The sequence below is a fragment of the Trifolium pratense genome, linkage group LG4 (assembly GCF_020283565.1).
Source record: "Trifolium pratense cultivar HEN17-A07 linkage group LG4, ARS_RC_1.1, whole genome shotgun sequence".
NCBI lineage: Eukaryota > Viridiplantae > Streptophyta > Magnoliopsida > Fabales > Fabaceae > Trifolium > Trifolium pratense.
The window spans coordinates 59,938,546-59,961,182 of record NC_060062.1 but is presented as its reverse complement, the minus strand read 5'-3'; the positions used below and the strand labels follow the sequence as shown (position 1 = coordinate 59,961,182).

The following is a 22,637-nucleotide window of genomic DNA, read 5'->3' as shown; positions in this document are numbered from 1 at the left end:
AAAAGCATAAGAAAAGAAGGACCCATGGCCAACTATGAAAAAGGCAATTGGTTAGAAACAAAACCAGGACATTAGTTTGTGATGTCATATCAACTATGATATCTCTGTATGTAAAAAACATTGTAATATGGGACACTTGCCTCACAAAGTACACTTGAATCCAATTTTTGGTAGGAATATCATAAAAGTGTGGTAACTCATAAATTACATTACTTTCATTCTAAATGATTCCAAAGAAAAAAGTGATACTTGCATATGTATGGCATATATTTCTAGTAGTAAACGGTTAGACTCACATTTTAAACTTAAATTTTTTGGTTCGAGCTCGTCCATTACATATCAACTCGCATTCTTTGCACTTAAGAAAAGTATACAGTCACACATTCAAAGAATCTTATTTGTTAAATGAAGATCAAATGACTCGTACTATATCATCACCAAATCAACTTTAAAATATATTATATGATCATCATCTAACGACTGAGATTCAGAACTGCGTGATTATAGAGAATAGAAATATGCTTAATATCCACTTGCTAATTAAATAAGTTGACAATGTGGACAAGTCTATATCCTATCACATAAACAAGAATAGTGCAGTAGGACAAGGACCAAAGAGCTTCCCCAAAGATAATGTAAATCCACCAACAGGGTTAAGAAACTCAGAATACCACACCTTTTATAAGACAAGTCCATTCTACAGCAATACATTATTCTTAAATCCAAAAAGTAGCCTCTTGATCTTATCTTAGCATGTACTAACCTATGGACATGAATATACCAATAAAAGGCAGATACAATACAAATACCAAAAAAATGTAGAGAGACAATTGAAAAGACAATAATAAAGTCATTAAAAATAATTGAATGTAGATTATAATCTAAAAATTTAGATTTGCTAGGAACATAAATTTCAGTATTTCACACATTTACACAGTCAACACATCGACGAACGTTGGATCAAGATCGTACAATTTAGATTTCGATTTCGAGATTGCTTTCAATCTTGATCCAATAGACATTGATATACTCATTGCAGGAATCAGTGAATTTGTTACCGCAACAAATCCAAATCTAGTATTGTAGGACGGTAGAGAATCGGGGTCCATGCACCAAGAAGTTGTATACATTGGTGGTCTACATAAGTTCCAATCAAGCTAGTATCAATACAATATGTTCATATCTAACTAGTATGCAATACAATTCTCTCTCTCTCTCTCTCTCTCTCTCTCTCTCACTCACTCACAAAAATGGATGTCTTAATTTTTAGGTCTCTCTATATTAAGACCTTGTAACTGTAAAATAGTGCTATATCTATTTCTATACATAAGCACAAAGCATTTATTGTTGTTACAACACATTTACAACAAACTTCATCTTTCTTGCAGTTAAACCAAACTTTGATAACTACAATACTAATTTTGTACTTGCATTATATTTCTTTGCACATGAATCACCTAAATCCAAAATCATATCCATCTGAAAATTTGAACTTTCCATACCTAGAAACTTCTATGGATACAAAACACAAAAATGAATCATCTCCTCAACTTGTACTTGATCTAAGTCTCTCTTGCAAAGATTCTTGTGATGATGAATCAAAGCAAGAACTCAACCTTCTTAATTGTTTCCATGCAAATTTATCTGAAAGCTCCTCGGAATCTAGTCTTGATCCAAATGAACTTGATCCAAGAGTTTTCTCATGCAACTATTGTCAGAGAAAATTTTATAGTTCTCAAGCACTCGGAGGACACCAGAATGCACATAAGCGCGAAAGAACTTTAGCACGAAGAGGCTATACAACTAGCATGCCTTCTTCTATGTCTTCTTATGGCTTATGCAACAAATCACTTGGCATTCAAGTGCATTCTATGATTAACAAACCTTCTTACCAAAAACCCTTTTTTGGATTTTGTTCAAATGGCCAAAATGGTTGGAAAAGACAGAATTTTGATTCACAACCAGCAATTAGAAAACTTCCATCTGGAAATTTTCATGTGAGGAATGAAACTGAACCTTCCTTTGGTAGTAGCATTTCAAAGGTAGCAATGTTTCCTAAAGGGTTGGTGAATGAAGGATTTGGAAGTTACTTATTGGATAAAAGCACTTCTCATTTGAAGTCTAAACAAGAGAAGTTGAAGAATCTTGACTTATCTCTTAAGCTCTAAGTAGTTTCATAACACTGTTTATTTTCATCATTGGCCAAAGATCTTCCAACTTTTTTTCTTCTTTTATATATCCTCATGTATCTCTTCTTTTATCCTCATAATTAACACAGTTCATGTTTTGCTATTATATATTTTCTTTATGTTATGTCATAAAAATAAATGTTCTCTCCATGGATTTATTTTGAAAGATAAAACTTCCATGTTGATTTAATTGACTTTGTGCATGAGTACTTCAAACTTTGTTTAATTCCAAGAGCTTATGAACTTGGAAGGGAAGTTATAAACTTTCTTAATTAATTGCAGTTTGTTGATTCATCCGAAAACATAAAGCAGAGATCTATATATTAAATTAGAAAAAGAAATAGGGAAAGGAAGTACTAATTTCACTTGACAACATATTTTTTTAATATATTTTAATTTTGTCATACTTTTTAGTTAATTATCATCTAAGCTAATGTGGTCTATTAAGTTTATAGGATAAAAGTAAGTAATCTAATCAATATTTCAACGAGTCTAGATTTATTTTTTGGGTATGAAGATTGAAAATGTATCTGATGTTTAGTATTTTTGTAATGTTATATTTAATTATTCAATTTTTTAAAAATTATTACTAATGTTAACGTGTTAATGTTGTGTCCGATGTTTGTTACCATAATTAATGAGACTGTAAACCAAATAGTTATTGAAATTCACTTGTTAGCAAGGGAATTAAAAAAAAAAAAGGAATAATGATATTTGACAATTGACAATGAACTGATGAAAGTAAATGTCAACCTCGGACTGTTTGAATAAAGGTAGAAGATATGTGTCACACATATTGGGTGACAAAGATCTACTGTAGATATTTGGAAGTTAGTGAGTGTTATATTTTTGAGTTCATATTGAAAAAATTGGTCCACCAAAATGCACGTTTCAATGGTTGCAATTGTGTCACTGACTCTTACTTTGACCCACCTGTTGTTGGAGAAATGGACCATCTCTCTATTGCCATTGGAATCAAAGAGAAGTTGGTGTGGCCAAGCCATGTGAATGTAAGCCAGAGTGACCCTCAGTTATGATATCAGTATCACATCATTTCAAAAACAATAATTCTACTCCTGAGGCTTACACTAAATTTACCTTTTACCTTTAACCATTACACATACTACTAGTAAGAAAGAAAAGTGTATAAAGTTTGTACAAAAAAAAAGTGTATGAAGTCTTTTCATTGGTACAACTCATATGATAAAATGTTAAAGGAATATTTGAGAAATCAATTAGGTGCCGTCGACTTTTCTGTACAGTCATTCGATAATAATCGAATGATTTAAATAAATATGGTTGATAAATACAATTTTTAAATCATGACTACTTAATCTTGGTCGGATGACTACAAATGACATGATTGCACATAAAAATCGATTGTATGGATCCAAGTCTGAACATTTGATATGTTGGAACACACATTCAAAACTTTAATACCCCTTTTTCTCCTCTTAATATCCACAATTTTTTCAATGAGAACTTATATCTAAGGACGGAGGTAATAAATTGAAAATGATGTAGGTAGTATTAAAAGTGAAAAAATATAATTAATATCACCTTGAAAATTAAAAGTGATCGAAACGATTTTTTTACTCTTGCAAAAAGGTAAATTATTGTGGAACGGAAGTAGTATTGATTAAAATCTTGAACATTGATTTCTCAACTATAGATATCTTATGTACCCTTCAAATTGGTAGGTCCATATCCACCTGATGTTTACACTAATCTCATGTTAATCATGAAACTAAAGTAATATTATGATGAAATTAAGGTTCAAAAGCAAGCTGAAAGTCTAGTCATTATGACAGTTAATTATAAGTAAGATCTAAGATGTTTCCTAACTTGGATTATGAGTTTGATATTTTTTATTGCCATAAGCAGCACATTTTAGTTGTGCTGTCTATTTTACTTGTGGTAGCATACCTAAGTCTTTCACCATTCATCCAATAAAATAATATTCATCATTTAAAGAAAAAATTGCTTCTTGTTCATCAAGATATTATATGATAATCAAATATGAGATTGTATGTCCTCATCTTCAATAATAGCTAGGACATGAAACTTGAATTTTAACATCAACATCTTAGTTAGGCTAGTGAAACAGTGCATGTTTGTTTTTTTCTATTCTTTATTCTACCTATACTTTTTTTTATTAAACCTCTAGTTCTCAGGGAAAGGGAGCCCGATAATCCAGAATTCAACCGCAAGATAAATAAAATCTAACAAAAAATTATTTCTCGACCAAGAATCAAACTCCAATTCTCACAAACAATTTATCCCAAAAGGAGCTCAATAGCCACTTATGCTCAATGTCTTGATTAATCTACCTATTCTTTGGTATCACTAGTTGTATGCATTGATTTTAACCAATTAGTAGCATATATTAAGATAATATATTTGAACAATTATTACTATATAGTTCAGTTCCTTTTCAACAAAATAAGTCATGTCATAATCACTTCATCTCTAATTCTCTAAAGAAACTAATGTCGGCAAGTTTTATGGTTTAAGTTAAATTAAACATTGAAACTCACCTGAACAAATATAGAAGAACAATACTTCTATATATATATTCCTCCAAATTTTCTTGTTTTTCAATGTAGCTTTGTTTAGTTCAGAAACTTCAAGACATGAAAAATTATAATTTTAAAAATATAATTTTTTAGAGATAAACATACTGTTAATTAACCATTTCATTTTATGATTAAAAAATGATTTCATTAGAGATAGAGAGATCCAGTTACATAATTATAATTGGGTGAATCTGGCAAGTGTCATAAGAGCATTAGACAATCCTTCAAAAAAAAAAAAAAAGGTAAGAGCATTAGACAAGAAAGCTAAAAATAGTAATTTTGCACTAGAAAGTTTCCAGTGTAAACAACAAATTTTAAAATTTTAAGAAGTTAAATTCATCATTTTCCAACACAATATCTTTATATTTGTTTCCTTAATCAATATCTTAAAAACACAAATATAAAAACGCTAAACATTTGTCAAAAGAATAAATAACAAAAACGCTAAAAAATATAAAAATATGACTTGAATTTTGAGAAGAGACGCTAAAGATGTATTTGAAATTTGTACGTTGTATATGAATGTATGAATCGTACACATTCAAAAACTAAGCTTGTCATTGTATTTCGATTTTCAATATCCAAAGACTAAATTTTCGAGATTGTATTTAAATTTACATATCCATAAACTTAAATTTCCAGTGTTCCATTTGAATTTTAAATGTTCATCACAAAACCTAAAAAACAGACACCGTATTTGTCCAAGTGATGGTGGTTAGTAAAGGGATAGTTGTCAGAAAATGTTGTCAATGATGGATTGTCAAAAGGAGACATGTGGTTATGGGGGTGCTTGAGTAGAGGAAGTGGTATGTTGGATATAATTAGAGGTATTTTGGGAATTAAAAAAATAAATGAAACAAAGGAGTGGGTAAGAATCTCAAAAGAGGGGGTGTATATAGCATTTCCACCGATCAAGCCATGCTATGGTTGATTTCTAATAAAATTTGCTTGCTGTCTTAACTCAACTTTAGAACAGCTCTTCCTCTGCGTCCCACACATGCCTGCACTATTGATTGCATGATTCTATGATTCAGAGACAAGAATTGTGCATGTGAGATTGTTTCATACAGTAAATGAATAATTCTAGGGAATTTATCTGATGTAAGCATGTAAGTAAAATGTATCCTCGTCTACATTTTAATCGATTAAAGATCGAGATGTAATTTGAGTTTGTCACATATTTGAGGTACAGCACCCCCGATACAGATAACCGAGTCACGACATGATTTTCTGTTTTGTCGAATTGAACACTTTAGCGGAGTCTTGTGCAGTAATATAAGTAGTATATGCTAAGCTATTATTTTGAAACAAGCTTAAAATAATTACCGCCCTCATTCAGCTGCTGGCTACTATTAATCAATTGATCACAGATTGTAGACCAGACATCATAATTATAAACAAGAATAAAACACATAATTTTTTATGGAGAGTAGAACCTTCCATTAAAAATGTCGTCTGACATGTTTTTACTCTTTTTTCTTTGGGAGAGGAAATCCGAAAAAAAGGCATAAATACAATATGGCCATTTCCTATTTACCTTGTACAATTTCTACCAACACCAACAACTGTAAATCTAAAGCAGCAGGGAATAATAAGTGTTTACCTTCTTTCAAATAGAATTTGGGGACAAAATAGACGAGATATGATCTTATGGCTTATATCATCTAGAACATTTAAATTTCAATGAACTTATTTCCTCTCAATAAAAGATTTAACCTTCTCCATCCATCCTATTAGTTCTGTTTTATCCTTGTGTTTCATGTACTGATGCAAGTATTTTGCAAGGTCATCATTTATACCCCTTGCTTCCAAGAAATCATAAAGGCTTTCCTGCAACGCATCATCCAGTTCCCTGTAAATAACCAAAATCAAAAAGTGTGAACGCAATTCTATATCTAACTATCATCCAAAATTGTAAGCAGTATTGTCAATTACGGATATCAGAAAATATCGGCTTGTTCATCTTCTGATAAGCAACAGTGCTATAGCGCAGCTAATAGCCTCTATTTGACACATTTTGTACTAAACAAAGGATCGTGCAACAATAACAATTTGTTCAAATTCCGCTATATTGTAGTTCTATAGGCTATAGCCACTATTTAACAACACCTTACACCAGTTGTAAGCAAACAATTAGGTTAAGAAATGAGAAAGTCAACTTACTCAAAGTCAGGACCAGCGTAGGGCTCAGCTGTCATTTTTTTGTTTGCACGGATGAACAGCCTTTTTATCACTATAGCGTCGGGCCAAGCAGAGCACATGATTTCCAGCACACTGCCATCTCCCTTGGAGATGTTCACAATTAAGGTAATGTGTAGCTGCACATCATCTGCATTAGCCACACCGCCACTTGCTTTCGGAGCAGGAACAGCTCCATCAAACATGGTGACTTCAACTTTAATATTTTCATCTGCAAATTGTCTTTTCAATGTAATCCATCGGTCACCAGGTCGTCCATCCACCAAAAAGGAACCGAACTTGTTAGTAGGCTGCAAAACAAGAACAGCCCCCTAATTATTCATGTCCTGTCCACAAGAATAACTTTACCAAAATCCAACTGAAAAAAGCTAGAGAATTTCCTCAAACGATACTAATTGCAAAGAACATTATGAAAGAAAGTTACAAAACAAAATTGCAGCCTCTTGCAAATAAAAGTAACAACACCTTTTAGAAAGAAAAACATCATCTACTTATTGCCATCAAAATATCAAGTCTTCAAATAAACACTAACAGTGCATTTATCGAAGTCTTTCAACTGTTATAAGTCTTCAACATCTAACTAATTAAGAAACTAGATGTGCCTATATGAGAGTTTCTGAAAATTTGAGATATACAAGTTAATTTCAACTCGGGAAACGGATTTGACGCAGTTATTGTGTCTATGCAGTAATTGTTTCTGACCGACCGATAGAAAAATGAATGGCTGAGATCAAATTCTGTGTAAAATTGATTAAGTAAATCCGAGCCATTGGATATTTTATGGACGGCTGAGATCACCTGCAGCAGGCGATCTGCATCCATATCCCATGTTAATTCACTACTTCGCAACTTCATACAATCGATTTCAAAATACTGTTATAAAAGATATAGTAAATTTACATCGGATGTCAGATTGTCAGTGTAAAACAACAGTTTATACTTTATACAAACTAGCTCTAAATATTCTCATCGGACCATTTCGGTACCGTTTGGCCCAGCTTATTTTAGACTTTTTACTCCAAAAAAGGAGAAGTCGGGCCAAACAATTTTTTTAAAAGTACTTGATAAAAAAAAGTTGCTTATTTTCATGTGTAAAATACATCAATTGGCAAAGCTAATATTTTTAACTTTTTCTGAGTAAAATTAGCTTTTCGGTGGTTCACCTCTTCGAATCCCACCGAAAGCAAATGCAAATCATATATTTGTGATATTCACGGCCCTCATATGTGCACAGTACACCACTATTTTTACTTTTCTTGATCACAAGTCATTGCACTATTATTATAATAATTATTTTTACTCATATTATTATAATATTATTATTTTGAAAAATGCACAATTTATTAATTTTCACAAGTCATGTGCACTATTATTATAATTTTTTTTTACTCATATTATTATTTTGAAAAATGCACAATTTATTAATTTTCACAGTCACAATAAAAGTATATACTACTATTATTTAAAATAATCAAATAAAATGTAGTACCATGCATAGTAGTATTTTTCTTCTTCAAACTACAAAATTATTCATTTCAATATATATATATATATTATGGATAAAATTAGACCGATAATGTTATGGCCACGTATTAACATTTTAACATTATAAAAAAATAACATTCTAACAAATATAAATTTTATAAAATATTTAATGAATTTAAAATTTATATTGTTAGCTTATTCATATAAAATTTACACAAATTTAAAATTATTTTATATGTTATTGAGACATCTAAAATTAAGAACTTATGCATTTTTATTGAATATTTTTTATTTTTATGAATATCAATAACGTATCAAATGAATTTTCATTAATAAATATAGGATAATATTTTCATTAATAAATATAGGATAATTACATATGAAATTATGAATAAAAGGCGTAAATGGTTAAATGGCAAAACTAATTCTCTTAAAAACAAGATTCATAGTTTTAGGGGATACAACATTGCTATCAAATTTTTTAGATTTGTGTAAATTTTTACATAAATGATCTAAATAATATATACTTATAATTAAACGGTAGATTTTATAAAATACTATTCGTTAAAATGTTTGTTTATTATATTTTTAAATTATTGCACACAAAATGTTAATATTTGTTAATTATATTTTTAAATTATTTTATTTGTTTATAATAATTTTTAATATTATTATAAATTTCATAAAATATTTTAACAAACAATTTTTAAATTATAATTTATTTTAAGTTTTGTAAAAATGAAATCACCAAACAACTTTAACTTTATTTATAAAGCACTTATTTTAAACTTTGTTTTAAAGTAGCTTTTAGACCATAAAAAAGTTAGGCCAAACGGTACCTTCATCTTCTCTTTCACAAGTACTTCCTTAACAGCTTATACAAAGTAGCTCAACAGTTTGACACTCGAAATTAAAAATGTAAAATATAGCTTTTTTTTCGCAACTTAATTTTTCCTAAGCAGCTACTAAACACATTCATATTAAGACTCTGTTTGTATAAACAGCTTAATTATGTCTTTATAGTGCTTATAACTTATAAGAGTGTCTTATGTATAAACTATTCCTATAATAATAACTTATTATAGAACAAAAGATAAATTAAAGTCAAATAATTTTTATTTAGCTATTAATTGTTTTCATGAAGTATTCAACGAAGTTGTTTTCATAACCTATTCTAATGAGCTTATTATGCCAGTAGATAAACTCAAATAAGTAAATCAAAAATTCAAAACTGCCCTAAAAAGTTCTAATCTTTTCCATCATTCTAACAAGAACAAAGCAAATTCGAATTACCCAATTACCCTTGATCAAAACCCATTACATATAAAACTGAAAATTAAGAAAAGGGAGAAAAAATACGTACCGGATTGGAAGAAGGAGAGGATTGAAGCTCGTACTGAATTTCGCTACGAAGGAGTCTGGAAATGTGTCCTTCGAAAGCTTCTTTGCGCATTTCGGAGATGTAAGTTCTTCGGGAGATGATGTGAGGAAGAGGAGAAATGCATAGTTGTTGTTGTTGAATGTGAATTTGGTTTGTTAGGGTTAGGGTTTTTCTGAGGGAACGGAACAAGCGTGCCATTGGACAAATTTGGAGTGGAAAACACAATTGCAGGATTCAGAGTTAGATTAGATTGATGGATGGAAGGGTTTTAGGGTTTATGTTAACCAAATAGGAATGAATCTATAAACCCCAAAAATTCAGAACTTTATTTTTTTTGACAAGATTAAAAAATAAAAATTGAAAAGGCACACACAAAAAATTTACTTTAACATTATAAATTTATTTTTCTTTTAAAATTTAATTTTTTATAGTGACAAAACTTTGGAAACTCACACAAAAAAAAATGAAGGATTGGAGTTTGAGTTAAGATTTGTGAACTCTAAGGAGGGTGTATTGAATTGAGATTTTATGAGACAATTTTGGCAAAAAAATTCTTGATGATTTTATGAGATTTTGTTGGACCATATTGATTTTGTGAGATTTTCAAGATTTTTTTACAAAGACTTTTTTACAATCAAGATTTTTAACACATGATTTGAATGGATTTTGAGAGATTTTTTCAACAGACTTTTTTACAATCAAGATTTCATAACACTTTATATATTAGGAAACTTTTGTATATTAGGAAAATTTTAAAAGAATCAATAAATTTTAATAAAAGAAATTATATTTTTTTGGGAATCCAAAGATTTAAAAAAAAAAAACCTTACATTTTTTTTACGCATATGTTTCTTTTTTTTTTTTTTTTGTACATTTTTACGTATATGTTTCTAATCACCAGTAAAAACGTTATCACCACCACCATTGATGGAAAATAGAAGCAGATGAATGGGTGACGAAAAAAATTTCTTTGCCGTTGTAATTAATCAAAACTTTGTAAAAAAGATGTAGAATTTGTTAAAATATTTTTTTGCAAAAAAATATATTTGATAGGTAAAGAAGAAGAAGAAGAAAACCGGTATAATGATGATGAAAGTAAAATGTCTTGAAGAGTTTGAAAAATTCTCAAGGCTTTTGGGGAGATTGTTGAAAAAGTGAACAAAGAAAATAAGAAAAAACCGGGTGCAGTGATGATGAACTGTGAAAGTAATAAAGAAGAAGAAGAAATTTTATACAGATGAAAGTAAAAAGTCTTGGAGAGTTCAAAAAAGTCTCAAGGCTTTTGGTGAGATTGTTGAAAAAGTCTGTCAAGTATATTTTCAACTAAAAAGTCTCTCAAAATCCATTCCAAACAAGAATCCATCAAAATCGGTAGACTTTTGAATACCAATGGACATTTTAAAAGTAGGAACAAATCTCAATTGAATACCAACGGATTTTGTTGCCTTGAAAAAAAAATCTTATTTGTCTTGATTGAATACCACAAGATTTATTTAACTTTTTTAAAAGTCTTGATTGAATACCTCAAGATTTTTTTATCATGAAAAAGTCTTTTAAAATCCCATAAAATCTCAATCCAATACACCCCCCTAAAATTCATAAATAAATTGTAGAGTAAAGAAATGATATCTCAGTTTAAGATAGGAAAAAAGGTAGGACTTTAGAGTTCAAAAAACATTCGTAGAGATATTTAAATTTACGGCATCCTTCAAAGGAGAAAGGCACTAGTGAGACTCAAGCCCAAAATATTTTACGCAATTTTGTACTCCACTTTTAAAATGAATAAATTAAATTATTATTTAATTTAATTGCACTTTTCTTTATTTTTATAATTTTGTTGATTTATAGTTTTTGTCTTATTCTTATTATTGAAAGTATAGTCCACTGACTTGTGAAAATACAAATTTCTTCCGAATTTTAAAGTTATTTTAGCTAATTTCACATACTAAATAATGAGTTTGCAAATCATTTGGTAATATTTTTTCCGACTTAAAAATATATTCATTCATTCAAATCGGTAAAACATAGTAAGTTATGCTAACAAGATACTAATAAAGTTTTTTTACTATGATACCGATGATGATACTATTAAGATCTCAATACTATAGGTTTCCATGGATAAAAAGAGGAATAAAAATCCACATTCAATATCTCACTTCTTTTATCTCTTCAATCTTGGATTTACATTATACCATCCATGGGAAAGAAGTAAAGTGAACAGCCTCTGATGGAGGCTACCATGATTTTCAGTCAAAATTCAGCCAACCATTTCATGGGGGGATGCCATCCATGACGCATCCAATTTCCAAGTTTCCCTAGACACCATGACCATGGCTTGGGAAATATCATAAAACATGACTAGAAATTGCTTTCAAGTTTCCACCAACAAAAATCAACAAAATGTCAATAAGATCCCTCACTACAGCTTTTGATAAATTATGTACTTTTGACTTAAAAAATGTTCTTCAGATCCAAGCACCTTTAAGAAGATTTTTCACTTTGATCCTGGCCTGTTGTATCCTGAAGAGAAGAATGTGGAGTTACCACTGAACCCTTACTTTCTTCATCTAATTCTGGCTTTGACTTCAGAGAATTATCCTTGCCTCCACTCGTGTTACTCGGTGCAGATACATTTTGGGGTAATTTCGCTTCACCAGTTACCTGATTTGTGTGTATGTTACTGCTTGATTGCTTCTTTGCAGCAATCTCCTTTACGGTCTCTTCAAGTTTGTCCAGTCTTTCTTTCACCTCTGACAGCTGAGCATCAGATTTTGCTTCATTTTCCTGGGGGGGATTTAGTTCCAGTTCTTTTTCTCTTTCCTTTGCTTCTTCTTCTTCCTTCTTTTTCTTTTTCTCCTCCACTTCCTATGAAGTGATTTGGAAAAAAGCCATTAACAACAAGGAAAATTAACTCCGAAAAAATGACAGTATTCTTAATCCGAGTATTCAAATGCATACAGGGTCAAATGGATATACAGATAAACAACAAACCTTTTATTCACAAAGTGCCAGCAAGAAACAGGTCCCGCAACAAAAAAAACGGAAATATAATTCAGGACATATTATACGCCTAATAAAAAGTATTAGTAAAATAGCAGCACCCCATCTCATGAGTTCAGTAACTACACCAAAAATTAAATAGATTTTATTTAGAAGTTCAGCCATATTTCACAATTTTTCATAATGTATAGTTATTACACTAGTATAGTTGTATTGTATCTCATTAGTTCCCACTTCTCAGCATAGAATATCACCATGATGCGGCAACAAATAATTGCACAGCATATGAAGGACAAAGCATCTCGGAAATGATTTACACCCAACTGGTGTCTAGCCAGGAAAAAAGAAAGAATCAGACACATTCTAACAAAAATTCTGTTATGCTGAAGTTACAAATCTGAAGTCTTTCATAAGAGTACATTAAGATGGATCCCTAAACTGATATGGTCAAATACGAAGATACATAAGTGATAAGATGTGCAAATATAACATGCATCTTACCAACATCTCTATACTTCACAACAAATTCACTTTTACATTACAATTATTACAATACCGTTACAAAGGGAAACATAACTTTTACTTACCCCTTCCATTCTTCTTATTTCATAACGAGCATACTGCGCCACCAAATATACAGCTGTAGCAGTAAAGAGGAAAAAAAATTGTAGTTAGATGTTAGCAGTTGACTTCTTTTCAGAAAAACTGCGAATAATGATAATTTCACTGTTGGACTAAAACTTCAAATATGCTATCATACCCAAGGAAGGCATGCAGGCAAAAAAAAATTGCACAAGATGAAAATCAAACCTGATAAAGAAAAACAGAGATGCAAAGTAAGAATTTCTATTTATATTTTTGGTTATCTATAAACATAAAAATTGTAAACAACTATAGGAGGGTTATTTAATCATAAATATTAAAAAAATAGTTGAAGATTCTGGGCGGCGTGAAGTTCAATGAAACATGGAAGATCAAAAGGGAGATGAATACCCAAACTTTTTCTTCTTTGGGGGATCAGTGAAAAGGATCTTGGCGGCAGTAATCATGTCGAGATTTTCGAGCTGCTGATAGCGTTCATCGACGACGATGCCCTTGCTGTTGTTGTTATTGTTTTTTGACGAAGTGCAAAAGGAACTTCTCTGGGCAGATTTGTTGCATATTGATGTTGTAGGAAAAAGCTTGAATTGCACAAATAAGCGTAACCACCTTCCTCTGCTGCCAGACATCCTCTTTTCACTTTAAAAGTTCCAGTTCATTTTTATCATTTCACTGGAGCAATGTTGTTAAACCTGGACCAATCATCAGAATGGTCAGAAACACATTGGGTCGTAAACCATAGGTCAAATCAAACAATTCAAAAAACATTTAACTTTATAGGAGTAGTTATTTTAAAAAATCATACCATACCTTAAACCTCACTTAACTTCTAGAATTTCTATATATAAACTTAAATAATTACTTTGAAATGCAAAATGAGTATTGTTTTAGAATACAATTGATACACAGAATTTCTTTCAAGCATTTAAACAAACAATTAATATAAGGAATTTTTTTCTAGCATTGATTGATATAATATACTGATTTGAGAATCAGAATACAATTGATATTCAAAATTTCTTTCAGCTTGTGTTCGATACCCTTTAGCATCTGAACCTCCTTGTTTGAGGCTTATGTAGTTCTTCTCCTCATATTAACAGTTATTAGCTCTTCAGAGCATCAAAGCATGATCACTTAAACAAAAACTGAGTATCATATATAGCTTTGAGCACACTAGGAGCACTGCACATGTGTCAACAAATTCGAGGACAATGCGGTTCTCAATGATATGGAAAAAACTCGTGTAAGAGATAACAAAAAGCAAAAGATGCAGCATCATCGTATATTATAGGGGAAAAACAATCCCGTTCAAGTAAGCGGATAGAAATTATGCGAGCCTAACAGCAAAATCTCTGCTAATGTAGGAGCACCAGCACATTAAGTTAAAACAGTCACACATTATTCAATTTTTTCAAATTATTATCAGTGTTAACGTGTGTGTCAGTCTCTTGTACGGTGTATGTATCAGTGTTTCATAGTCAATCTCAGAAGCTTGAATTCTCCTAAACTAAATATTGAAATATAGTAAACAAATTGATAAACCTATAATAATAATGATGATACATAGTAATTTTTAACAATCAATGGCATTGATAAAGTTTTCAGTCCCTAATTGCATGAAATGAAAAACAAAAACAGATTAGGGTTTTGTTAAGAACAAATTGGGAAAATATTGAAAAGGTAAATGGGAAGAAAGAGAACACACCAATAGACGAAGAAGGAGGATGGTGGTGGTCACAGACGAGTTTGGGAAGTTGAGAGAAAGAAGGCGGCGAGAGCTGGTTGTTGGCGAAGGCGCGCAGGTGAATGGGCGGCGCCGGCGGGTGCAGTGTTGGAGATGAGAGGGCGGCGCGTGATTTGAAAGAGTTCAATCAGTGAGAGAAAATGTTTGCGGTTAAAGAAGGAAAGAGAGTGAGTGGAAAGTAAAATAATTTTAAAGTTGTTTGGCATGGAAGAAAAGGAAGGAAAGTAAGGGGAGAAAAAGAAATTATATATTCATTTTTGTATTTTTTATAGTTGTGCTATGGACAAAAAACTGTCTTGTAATTTAGTGAGGGACAAAATTTCTAGTTTTTGTCTTGTCCCTTACTACACATTTTGTTCAGTACCATAATTAGTTTCTAAATCAAACATGGTACAATAAAAGTTGTTCAGTTCAATCCCTTAATTTTTAGCAGATCAACGTGTCTTATAAAAAATAAACAATAAATTGGTCAAAGTAATAAAGTCTTAGGCCCTTAAGTACACTATTCGATTTCTAGCTACTCTTATTTATGGGAAAGTTCGGTTAGGAAGCTGATAACTCGCCTTATGTGGTCCACAAATTTCCCGATAAAAATTAGGCACTACTATTGACGGTAGTAAAAACATCGTACCAATAATATACTAACTAGAGGTGACCATGGTTCGGTTTGGGAGAAAAACCGAATCGAACTATTTTCAAAATTCATAGTAACCAAAATGAACCCTTTGTCTTCCGAGCCAAACCATAACTAACTTTTAAAAACGAAAACCAATTTGAACCATTAAATTAAATCGAACCATTAAAACGAACCGAACTAAACAAAACTAATCATGAACTGAACCGTTTTAGTTCAGTTTCAAAACCGTTAGTTATGGTTTAATTTTTTTATTCAGTTTAGCGATTCGGTTCAAAACAGTTAGTTATGAATTGAATTTGTGGTGTTTGGTAAAATTAGCGGTTGAACTAGCTCATAAGTAATGAAATGACATAAAAAAAATGTTTAATTAATATTTAATTTTTTCAAGTAAGATGCTAGGAGTAAAATTGGAAGAAAATATGATAAGCTAGAAGCTATTTGAAATAGCGTTTTAAAAAAAAACTATAAGCTCTTTTTTAAAAACTATTATCAAACAGAACTTTTAGCTTATAAGCTAAAAGCCATAAGCTATAATCTAATTTATTGACCTTCCCAAACATATTCTTTAACATTTATATATTATATTATTATATATAGTTTGAATATGAACTTTGGAACCTAACCTAAGGGGGGTGTATTGGATTGAGATTTTAAAAGACTTTTTTGGCAAAACAAAATCCTGAAGATTTTAAAGATTTCGTGAGATTTTATTGATTTTGTGGGATTGTAAATGACTTTTTTTAAATGACTTTTTACAATCAGGATTCTTAACCAGGATTTTGATGGATTTACAATACAGACTTTTCAGATTTCAAACTACTTTATAGATTTTTATGATTTCGAATAACTAATTGAATTTTTTAAGATTTTGAAGAATTCATTGAATTTTAAGCAAAAAAATTACAAAAGTGAATAAAAAGGATGATAATTTTTTTTTGTGCATATAATTCTAACTTTTTATTTATTACATAAATAAATTCTAAAGTTTGAATAAAGCAAATAAAAACGAAATTTTTTATAGCAATATTCATTATTGCCTAAAAAAATAGTAACAAAGTGATTATAAATCCATGATTTTCTAAGTAGCATTTCTCCACATATCTGAACCTATACTAGTCCTCCATAAATTTGCATCTTCTCGTTCCTGCTCTTGTGTTTGAACCTATACTAGTCCTCCATAAAATTGTGACCGGCCAAATGTATTGCGGATTACACAATATCGAGCATTCTGACCGACAACATGTTCAAAGTTAATATCAAAGTCATATTTAAAAATAAATACAATTAAAGTTTAACCACAACATGTTCACAAAAAATAAATACTTCAACCATAATAGTTCAACCAAAATGCAACCACGATAATTCGACAAAAAAAAAAATAAAACACTTCAACCAAACAAAGTACAACCAAAATAGAGACCCAAAAGTTATAGTTCAACAAACTCACGATGTTTAACATAATATTTTAAATAATAGATGATCAAAATATTAATCATCCCCTAACTTGAATTTTATCCAAGATGAGCGTTCTTCTGATGACATCTTTAAGAAAAAGTCCTTTTTTGCTTTAGTATTCAACAATTCAGCCGTCTTGAAACGCGTCATGTCATTCAAATTTGGAATATCTTTTATAACTTCCCAAATAATACCCTCGAGCTCTCTATCTCTATCTCTATCTTTTTCTCTTTTCTCCATCATGTTAGATATTTTTTCAAAATTCACAGCAATAGTCTCAATGCCAACAGAAAGGTTTCTCATAACATTGTCTTGATTGTTGATCCCAACAGTGGTATAACTTCCTCCATACTCGAATCTCTTTCTCTTGTGACTGTTTTGTCTTTCTAAGGGAACCTCTGAATTTAAAGGGGGATGAGATGGTGGACTAGGTTGGCTTGGTGATGGAGGTTGATATTGTGGTTCATAGTTATCTGGAGGGACAAATGTGTCACTATTAGCATCATATGAAAATTCTTCTATCCCAACACTTCTATTTTCTGGCTCATAAGTTGTTGCATTTTCTGGCTCTAAAGTTGTTGCATCTGTATCATCTGGATCTACCGCTATGGAATTATTCCCGGTAGAAACTCCACCCCCAACAACAATCTTTAAATACTCATAATCAATCATAGTCTTTCCTCGAAGTTTGTTGTGACTTGGGTGTGACTAAAAAAAAACCATTGTTAATATACTGCAAATATTATAAAGTACTAAAATTGTAACTATTAGATATGTTTAAAAGATTGTGAACTTAGCTCACCTTTAAGTAATCTTTCCATACTTCCTCAGTAGCGGTGAAAGTTTTTGCAATTGAGTCTCATCCAAAACCAGAGTTGTGACGCATAAGTGTTGACATCATGTTATATTGGTTCTTAAACCACTTCATCCGACTCAAATAGTGACTATAAGTTTTAGGGAACCTAGTCTTAGCATTTAGGTCAGGAAGTATTGACCGTTCTACAGTTTGTTTGCTAAGTGATCCATTAGCATCACGCATCCCCCTATTCATAGCATCCACCAAGAGATGTAACAACTCATTGGTTTCCTCCATTGTCCAAGTTACATAATCTTTGTCTTTACTTTTTCCTCTATTATTTTCTTGCGAGTCTCCCATTTGATCGCTAATATATATACATATAATAAACTAATTATTTGATAGTTGATTTTCTAATTGTCGAAAGTGTAATAACAACTATACACCGATATAATATATAATTCAATAGAAAAATCAAACCTAATAAATAACATTGTAATGAAAGGACAAGTAGGGTTGGGAACAGGCCAGGCCAGGCCAGGCCTTGACAGGCCTGAGCCTGGCCTACGATTTTTTTTCAGGCCTGAGTCTGGCCTGCGGCCTATCAAATGTTAATTTTTTTGGCCTGGCCTGAGCCTTTTAAAAGTCTGGCCTGGCCTTGTAGCCTGTTTAAAAGCCTGTGTTACATTAAAGCTCCTCTATATAGTTTTTTTAAATAGGCTAAACAGGCCTTAAAAAGTTCACATTTAAATTTTTATAATTTCTACAACATTAAGAAAAAGCTAATAATATGATTAACACAATAATTAAACACTAATAAAATAACAAATACGATTACGAAAAATAATAATTATTATAAATAATATTTTTTTTATAAGATATAAATAATAATATTATATAAATAATAATTATTATAAACAGGTCGGCCTATCAGGCTTCGTAGGCCTTTTTAGAAGCCTAAGCCTGGCCTATTTATGTAAACAGGCCGTTTTCAAAGCCTAAGCCTGACATTTTTAATAATCAGGCCAGGCCAGGCCAGGCTTATACAGGCCAGGCCGAAGGCCCCTGTAGGCCGTCTGGCCTATTCCCAACCCTAAGGACAAGTAATAATAGTGATTTTTTGAATCAAAATAATAACAATAATATATAAAATAAAAACAATGAACCGTAAAGATTGTGTTTTTTTTAATCAAAATAATAACAATAATATATATATATAAAAAAAAAAAGAACCTTAAGTGCATAAACATAATCAATCAATCATATGAAAAAATTGAAAACTTGTCTCTAGAACCGTAACAATGCTGGCATATTTTTTCACAGTGTTTTTTTCCAGTCCCTTATAAACACAATCAAAGTATAATAAAATAAACACAATCAATCATATGTGAAAAAATTTTGCATCTTATGAAAGCATACAGGTATGAAATCGTATGATTTTTTTGCATCGTATGAAAGCATACAGGTATCAACACACAAAGCATAACCAAAGAACCTGAAAAAATCAATCAAAGTTCTAGCATCGTATGAAAAAATCATCATCTCAAATTGATCAAAAAAACACAATCAATCATCATATGAAAAAATTCTAGCATGAACAAATTTCAGACAGATCCGTATGAAAAAATTGATCAAAGTTGTAAGAAAGAACCTGATGATGGTAGTCCTGACGGCTGGAGAAAAGTCTTGGAAAATTCTGAAAAGTCTCAAGGGTTTGAGTGGGATTGTTGGAAAAGTATTTTACGTGTAATTTGAACAAAAAAGTCTATCAAAATTCATTCCATAAAAAAGTCATCAAAATCTATAGACTTTTGAATACCAATAGACATTTTAAAAAGTATGAGAAATCTCAATTGAATACCAACAGATTTTGTTGCCTTAAAAAAAAAATCATAATTGTCTTAATTGAATACCACAAGATTTGTTTAACTTTTATAAAAGTCTTGATTGAATACCACAAGACTTTTTAATCATAAAAAAGTCTTTTAAAATCCATTGAAATCTCAATTGAATACACCCTCCTAAACCTTGCGTCAGAAGAAAAGAACCGTAATCCTAAACCCCTCAAATTTGGGAAGACATCCACAAATCGTGAAACGACAGCCATTGCTGCACCCATAACACATAGCTTCATTCACTCACCAGAACAAACTCTCTCCAATTCTTTCAACACTTTGTTTCTTCCACAATGGTTGAAGAACGTAGATTTTTATTCACCGGATGAGTGCTGGGAATCTATCTTCACATTCCTCAACCACGCCGACGACGGTAAAGACAACCACCGTTACATGGAATCTTTCTCTGTCGTCTCTAAAAGGTTTCTCTCCGTCACCAACCATCTTCGATTCTCACTCACTATCTATGATCCAACACACCCTTTTCTTCATTGCCTCTTCAAAAGGTTCACCAATCTTATATCCCTCAACCTCACATGCTTCCGCGGTGACCGCAACGCACTTCTCTCTCAAATATCTTGTTTCTGATTGAACCTCACATCACTCAATCTCTCTAACCAACAGGCCATCCCCTCAAATGGGTTACGAGCTTTCTCCAAAAAGATTACAACTTTGACCTCTCTCATTTGTTTCAACGTTTATTTTATCCATAACGAAGACATGACTCTTATATCTGGTTGTTTCCCTCACCTTGAAGAACTTGAGACCCTTTCTCTTTTATAGATTTTGACCGTATGTATATTGGGGTAATTGTTATGTCAGCCGGAAGCTCCGCAAGATTAATCTCTCCGGTCATTCCTATGTATTGAAGGATCCGTCACTTTGGATTTTGAACTTATGTAAGAATTGTGTGTTTCTTGAATACACACAATTCTTAAGTTCTTCAACATCAATCAAGCTATATATATACTCTGTTTCGTTTTCTGCAGTTTTAAGTTGAATTTTTAGGTCTTTTCAACATCAATCAAGCTAGGGTTCAAAAGGGGTTCTTTTGGGTACACTCTAGGGATTGGGAACTTATCTATTCCATCTTGTAATCATTATTGTTTGAATCTCTTGGTAATGGGAAGAGATTCAGGAAAAGGGTTGAATTTAGGAAAACTCTAAATTCTTGCAACTCTTTGTGGTTGAATCTTTGTAATCAAGTTGAATTATTCATAGTGAAACGGAGAGCTCTCTCTCCCCCAGACTAGGTCATTATTGGACCGAACTGGATAAACAATTATTCGTGTTTTTATCGCTTTTGGTAGTTTAGCTTTTGTTGTTTTATTGCTCATCCATTTGATTTGGTTGCTTCAATCCATTTGTCCCACACACTAAGTATTATTGGTGTGGTTTTCCGGTTCGAATTCACAACAGCAACTATTGGGAAAGAGGGTGTAGAGGATTCTAATCCTTTCATGGATTTTGTTGTAAACCTTCGATTAAAATCTCTCTGTTTAGCTAACAGTTATTGGCTAAGATCTACCAAAAACAAAAACAGTTACAATAAAAACATTATAATGTTTTCTTCCATTTTCCTAAATTTACAACTGCTTGATTTGAGTTCTTGCAGTTACATATCTGAAGAAGGTATTTATCAAGTTTTAAGGAGATGTCGGAAGATTAGACATTTGAACTTAACCCGTTGTTCAAGAGTGAAGTTGCGTGGAATGAACTTGGAAGTTCCTAAATTGGAGCTGTTAAACTTGTCACATACACATACAAGTGTTGACGATGAAACACTTTATGCCATCTCAAAGAGTTGTTATGGAATGCTGCAACTGTTACTGGAAAGTTGTGACAATATCACAAATAAGGGGGTGGAGCATGTGGTAGAGAACTGCACGCAACTCAAAGAGATCAATTTGGATGGTTGTCTTAAAGTGCATGCTAATGTTGTTGGTTTGATGGTATTTTCAAGGCCATCATTGAGAAAGATAACAGTTCCAACTCATTTTTGTCTTAGTGACAGAAAGAGGAAATGCTTCTTGCGTCATGGATGCCTTGTTAGAGAGAGAGAGAGAGAGAGAGAAGTTATATATGAGAGGTAGAATATAAGGTGTGTGAGAAGGAAAGGGGGGGGATTCTTTCTTCCTTTGAGGAGCTTTGCTCTTAGATTATATAGGGTTCAATCTCTGTAATAGTTTCTTTTTATCATTAATAATACTTTTCTCTTCTTTCTTGAATTTGGGTTCCTAACAACTTCAAAATCCTTGTTGATTATGGTCTCAACTCAATGCTGCAGCTTGGTTAGTCATAAGTTCTTCCACAATACCTATATTGTCAAGTCTGATATGTTATGCATTTCTTGAAGTCTTCATATTAAGTTTCGTGTAATATGTCATTTTCCTTTGTACTTGGCAGATAGAAAGTTGATGTAATTTATGATAAACTAATGTACTTGGCTCTGATTATATACGTCTGTTTATATTCATGTTATCAAATCTTTCTTTTATTTTGATTTAATTTTAAAAGTGAGAGATATGTTGTTGGTCTAATGAGAAATCTGAACACAGTTTGTTTTTGCTGATAATTAATTATATAGCATGTATGCCCTGGTGATTTTGAAGTTTATTAGAACTGATATCTTTTCTATGTAAGTTTATAATTCATAAAACACAAAATTGTTGTAATCCAA

General features: G+C 31.4%; 4 protein-coding genes and 1 pseudogene across 4 annotated transcripts; 2 read left to right on the top strand and 3 right to left on the bottom strand.

Annotated features, from left to right (window-relative positions):
* The first annotated feature begins 1,159 nt into the window (after positions 1-1,159).
* LOC123923151 (zinc finger protein 1-like) lies at positions 1,160-2,332 on the top strand. The gene has a single exon (XM_045975815.1). The coding sequence runs from the start codon at positions 1,449-1,451 to the stop codon at positions 2,166-2,168; it is 720 nt and encodes a 239-aa protein (XP_045831771.1). The 5' UTR covers positions 1,160-1,448; the 3' UTR covers positions 2,169-2,332.
* Positions 2,333-6,207: 3,875 nt separating this feature from the next.
* Positions 6,208-10,142, bottom strand: LOC123921746 (uncharacterized protein At2g39795, mitochondrial). Its single transcript, XM_045974402.1, has 3 exons — positions 9,813-10,142; positions 6,929-7,254; positions 6,208-6,617 (listed from the first exon to the last, which is right to left on the bottom strand). The coding sequence occupies exons 1-3, from the start codon at positions 10,026-10,028 to the stop codon at positions 6,455-6,457; spliced, it is 705 nt and encodes a 234-aa protein (XP_045830358.1). The 5' UTR covers positions 10,029-10,142; the 3' UTR covers positions 6,208-6,454.
* A 1,816-nt stretch (positions 10,143-11,958) lies between these two features.
* On the bottom strand, positions 11,959-15,371 carry LOC123881383. The gene is made up of 5 exons (XM_045930055.1): positions 15,136-15,371; positions 13,824-14,122; positions 13,591-13,640; positions 13,418-13,470; positions 11,959-12,695 (listed from the first exon to the last, which is right to left on the bottom strand). The coding sequence occupies exons 2-5, from the start codon at positions 14,057-14,059 to the stop codon at positions 12,312-12,314; spliced, it is 723 nt and encodes a 240-aa protein (XP_045786011.1). The 5' UTR covers positions 14,060-14,122; positions 15,136-15,371; the 3' UTR covers positions 11,959-12,311.
* A 1,842-nt stretch (positions 15,372-17,213) lies between these two features.
* On the bottom strand, positions 17,214-18,106 carry LOC123924310 (uncharacterized protein At2g29880-like). The gene is made up of 2 exons (XM_045977154.1): positions 18,069-18,106; positions 17,214-17,974 (listed from the first exon to the last, which is right to left on the bottom strand). The coding sequence occupies exon 2, from the start codon at positions 17,936-17,938 to the stop codon at positions 17,300-17,302; it is 639 nt and encodes a 212-aa protein (XP_045833110.1). The 5' UTR covers positions 17,939-17,974; positions 18,069-18,106; the 3' UTR covers positions 17,214-17,299.
* Positions 18,107-19,655: 1,549 nt separating this feature from the next.
* On the top strand, positions 19,656-22,050 carry LOC123923061 (annotated as a pseudogene).
* The last annotated feature ends 587 nt before the right edge of the window (positions 22,051-22,637 follow it).

Coding starts and splice junctions, on each gene's coding strand:
- LOC123924310 (XM_045977154.1), bottom strand. CDS start 17,938: ATGATTGATTATGAGTATTTAAAGATTGTTGTTGGGGGTGGAGTTTCT.
- LOC123881383 (XM_045930055.1), bottom strand. CDS start 14,059: ATGTCTGGCAGCAGAGGAAGGTGGTTACGCTTATTTGTGCAATTCAAG. Junction 13,471..13,590: donor TGCCTGCATGCCTTCCTTGG/GTATGATAGCAT, acceptor TTACTGCTACAG/CTGTATATTTGGTGGCGCAG. Junction 12,696..13,417: donor AAATAAGAAGAATGGAAGGG/GTAAGTAAAAGT, acceptor ATCACTTCATAG/GAAGTGGAGGAGAAAAAGAA.
- LOC123921746 (XM_045974402.1), bottom strand. CDS start 10,028: ATGGCACGCTTGTTCCGTTCCCTCAGAAAAACCCTAACCCTAACAAAC. Junction 7,255..9,812: donor CCTCTCCTTCTTCCAATCCG/GTACGTATTTTT, acceptor CTTGTTTTGCAG/CCTACTAACAAGTTCGGTTC. Junction 6,618..6,928: donor TACGCTGGTCCTGACTTTGA/GTAAGTTGACTT, acceptor GGTTATTTACAG/GGAACTGGATGATGCGTTGC.
- LOC123923151 (XM_045975815.1), top strand. CDS start 1,449: ATGAATCACCTAAATCCAAAATCATATCCATCTGAAAATTTGAACTTT.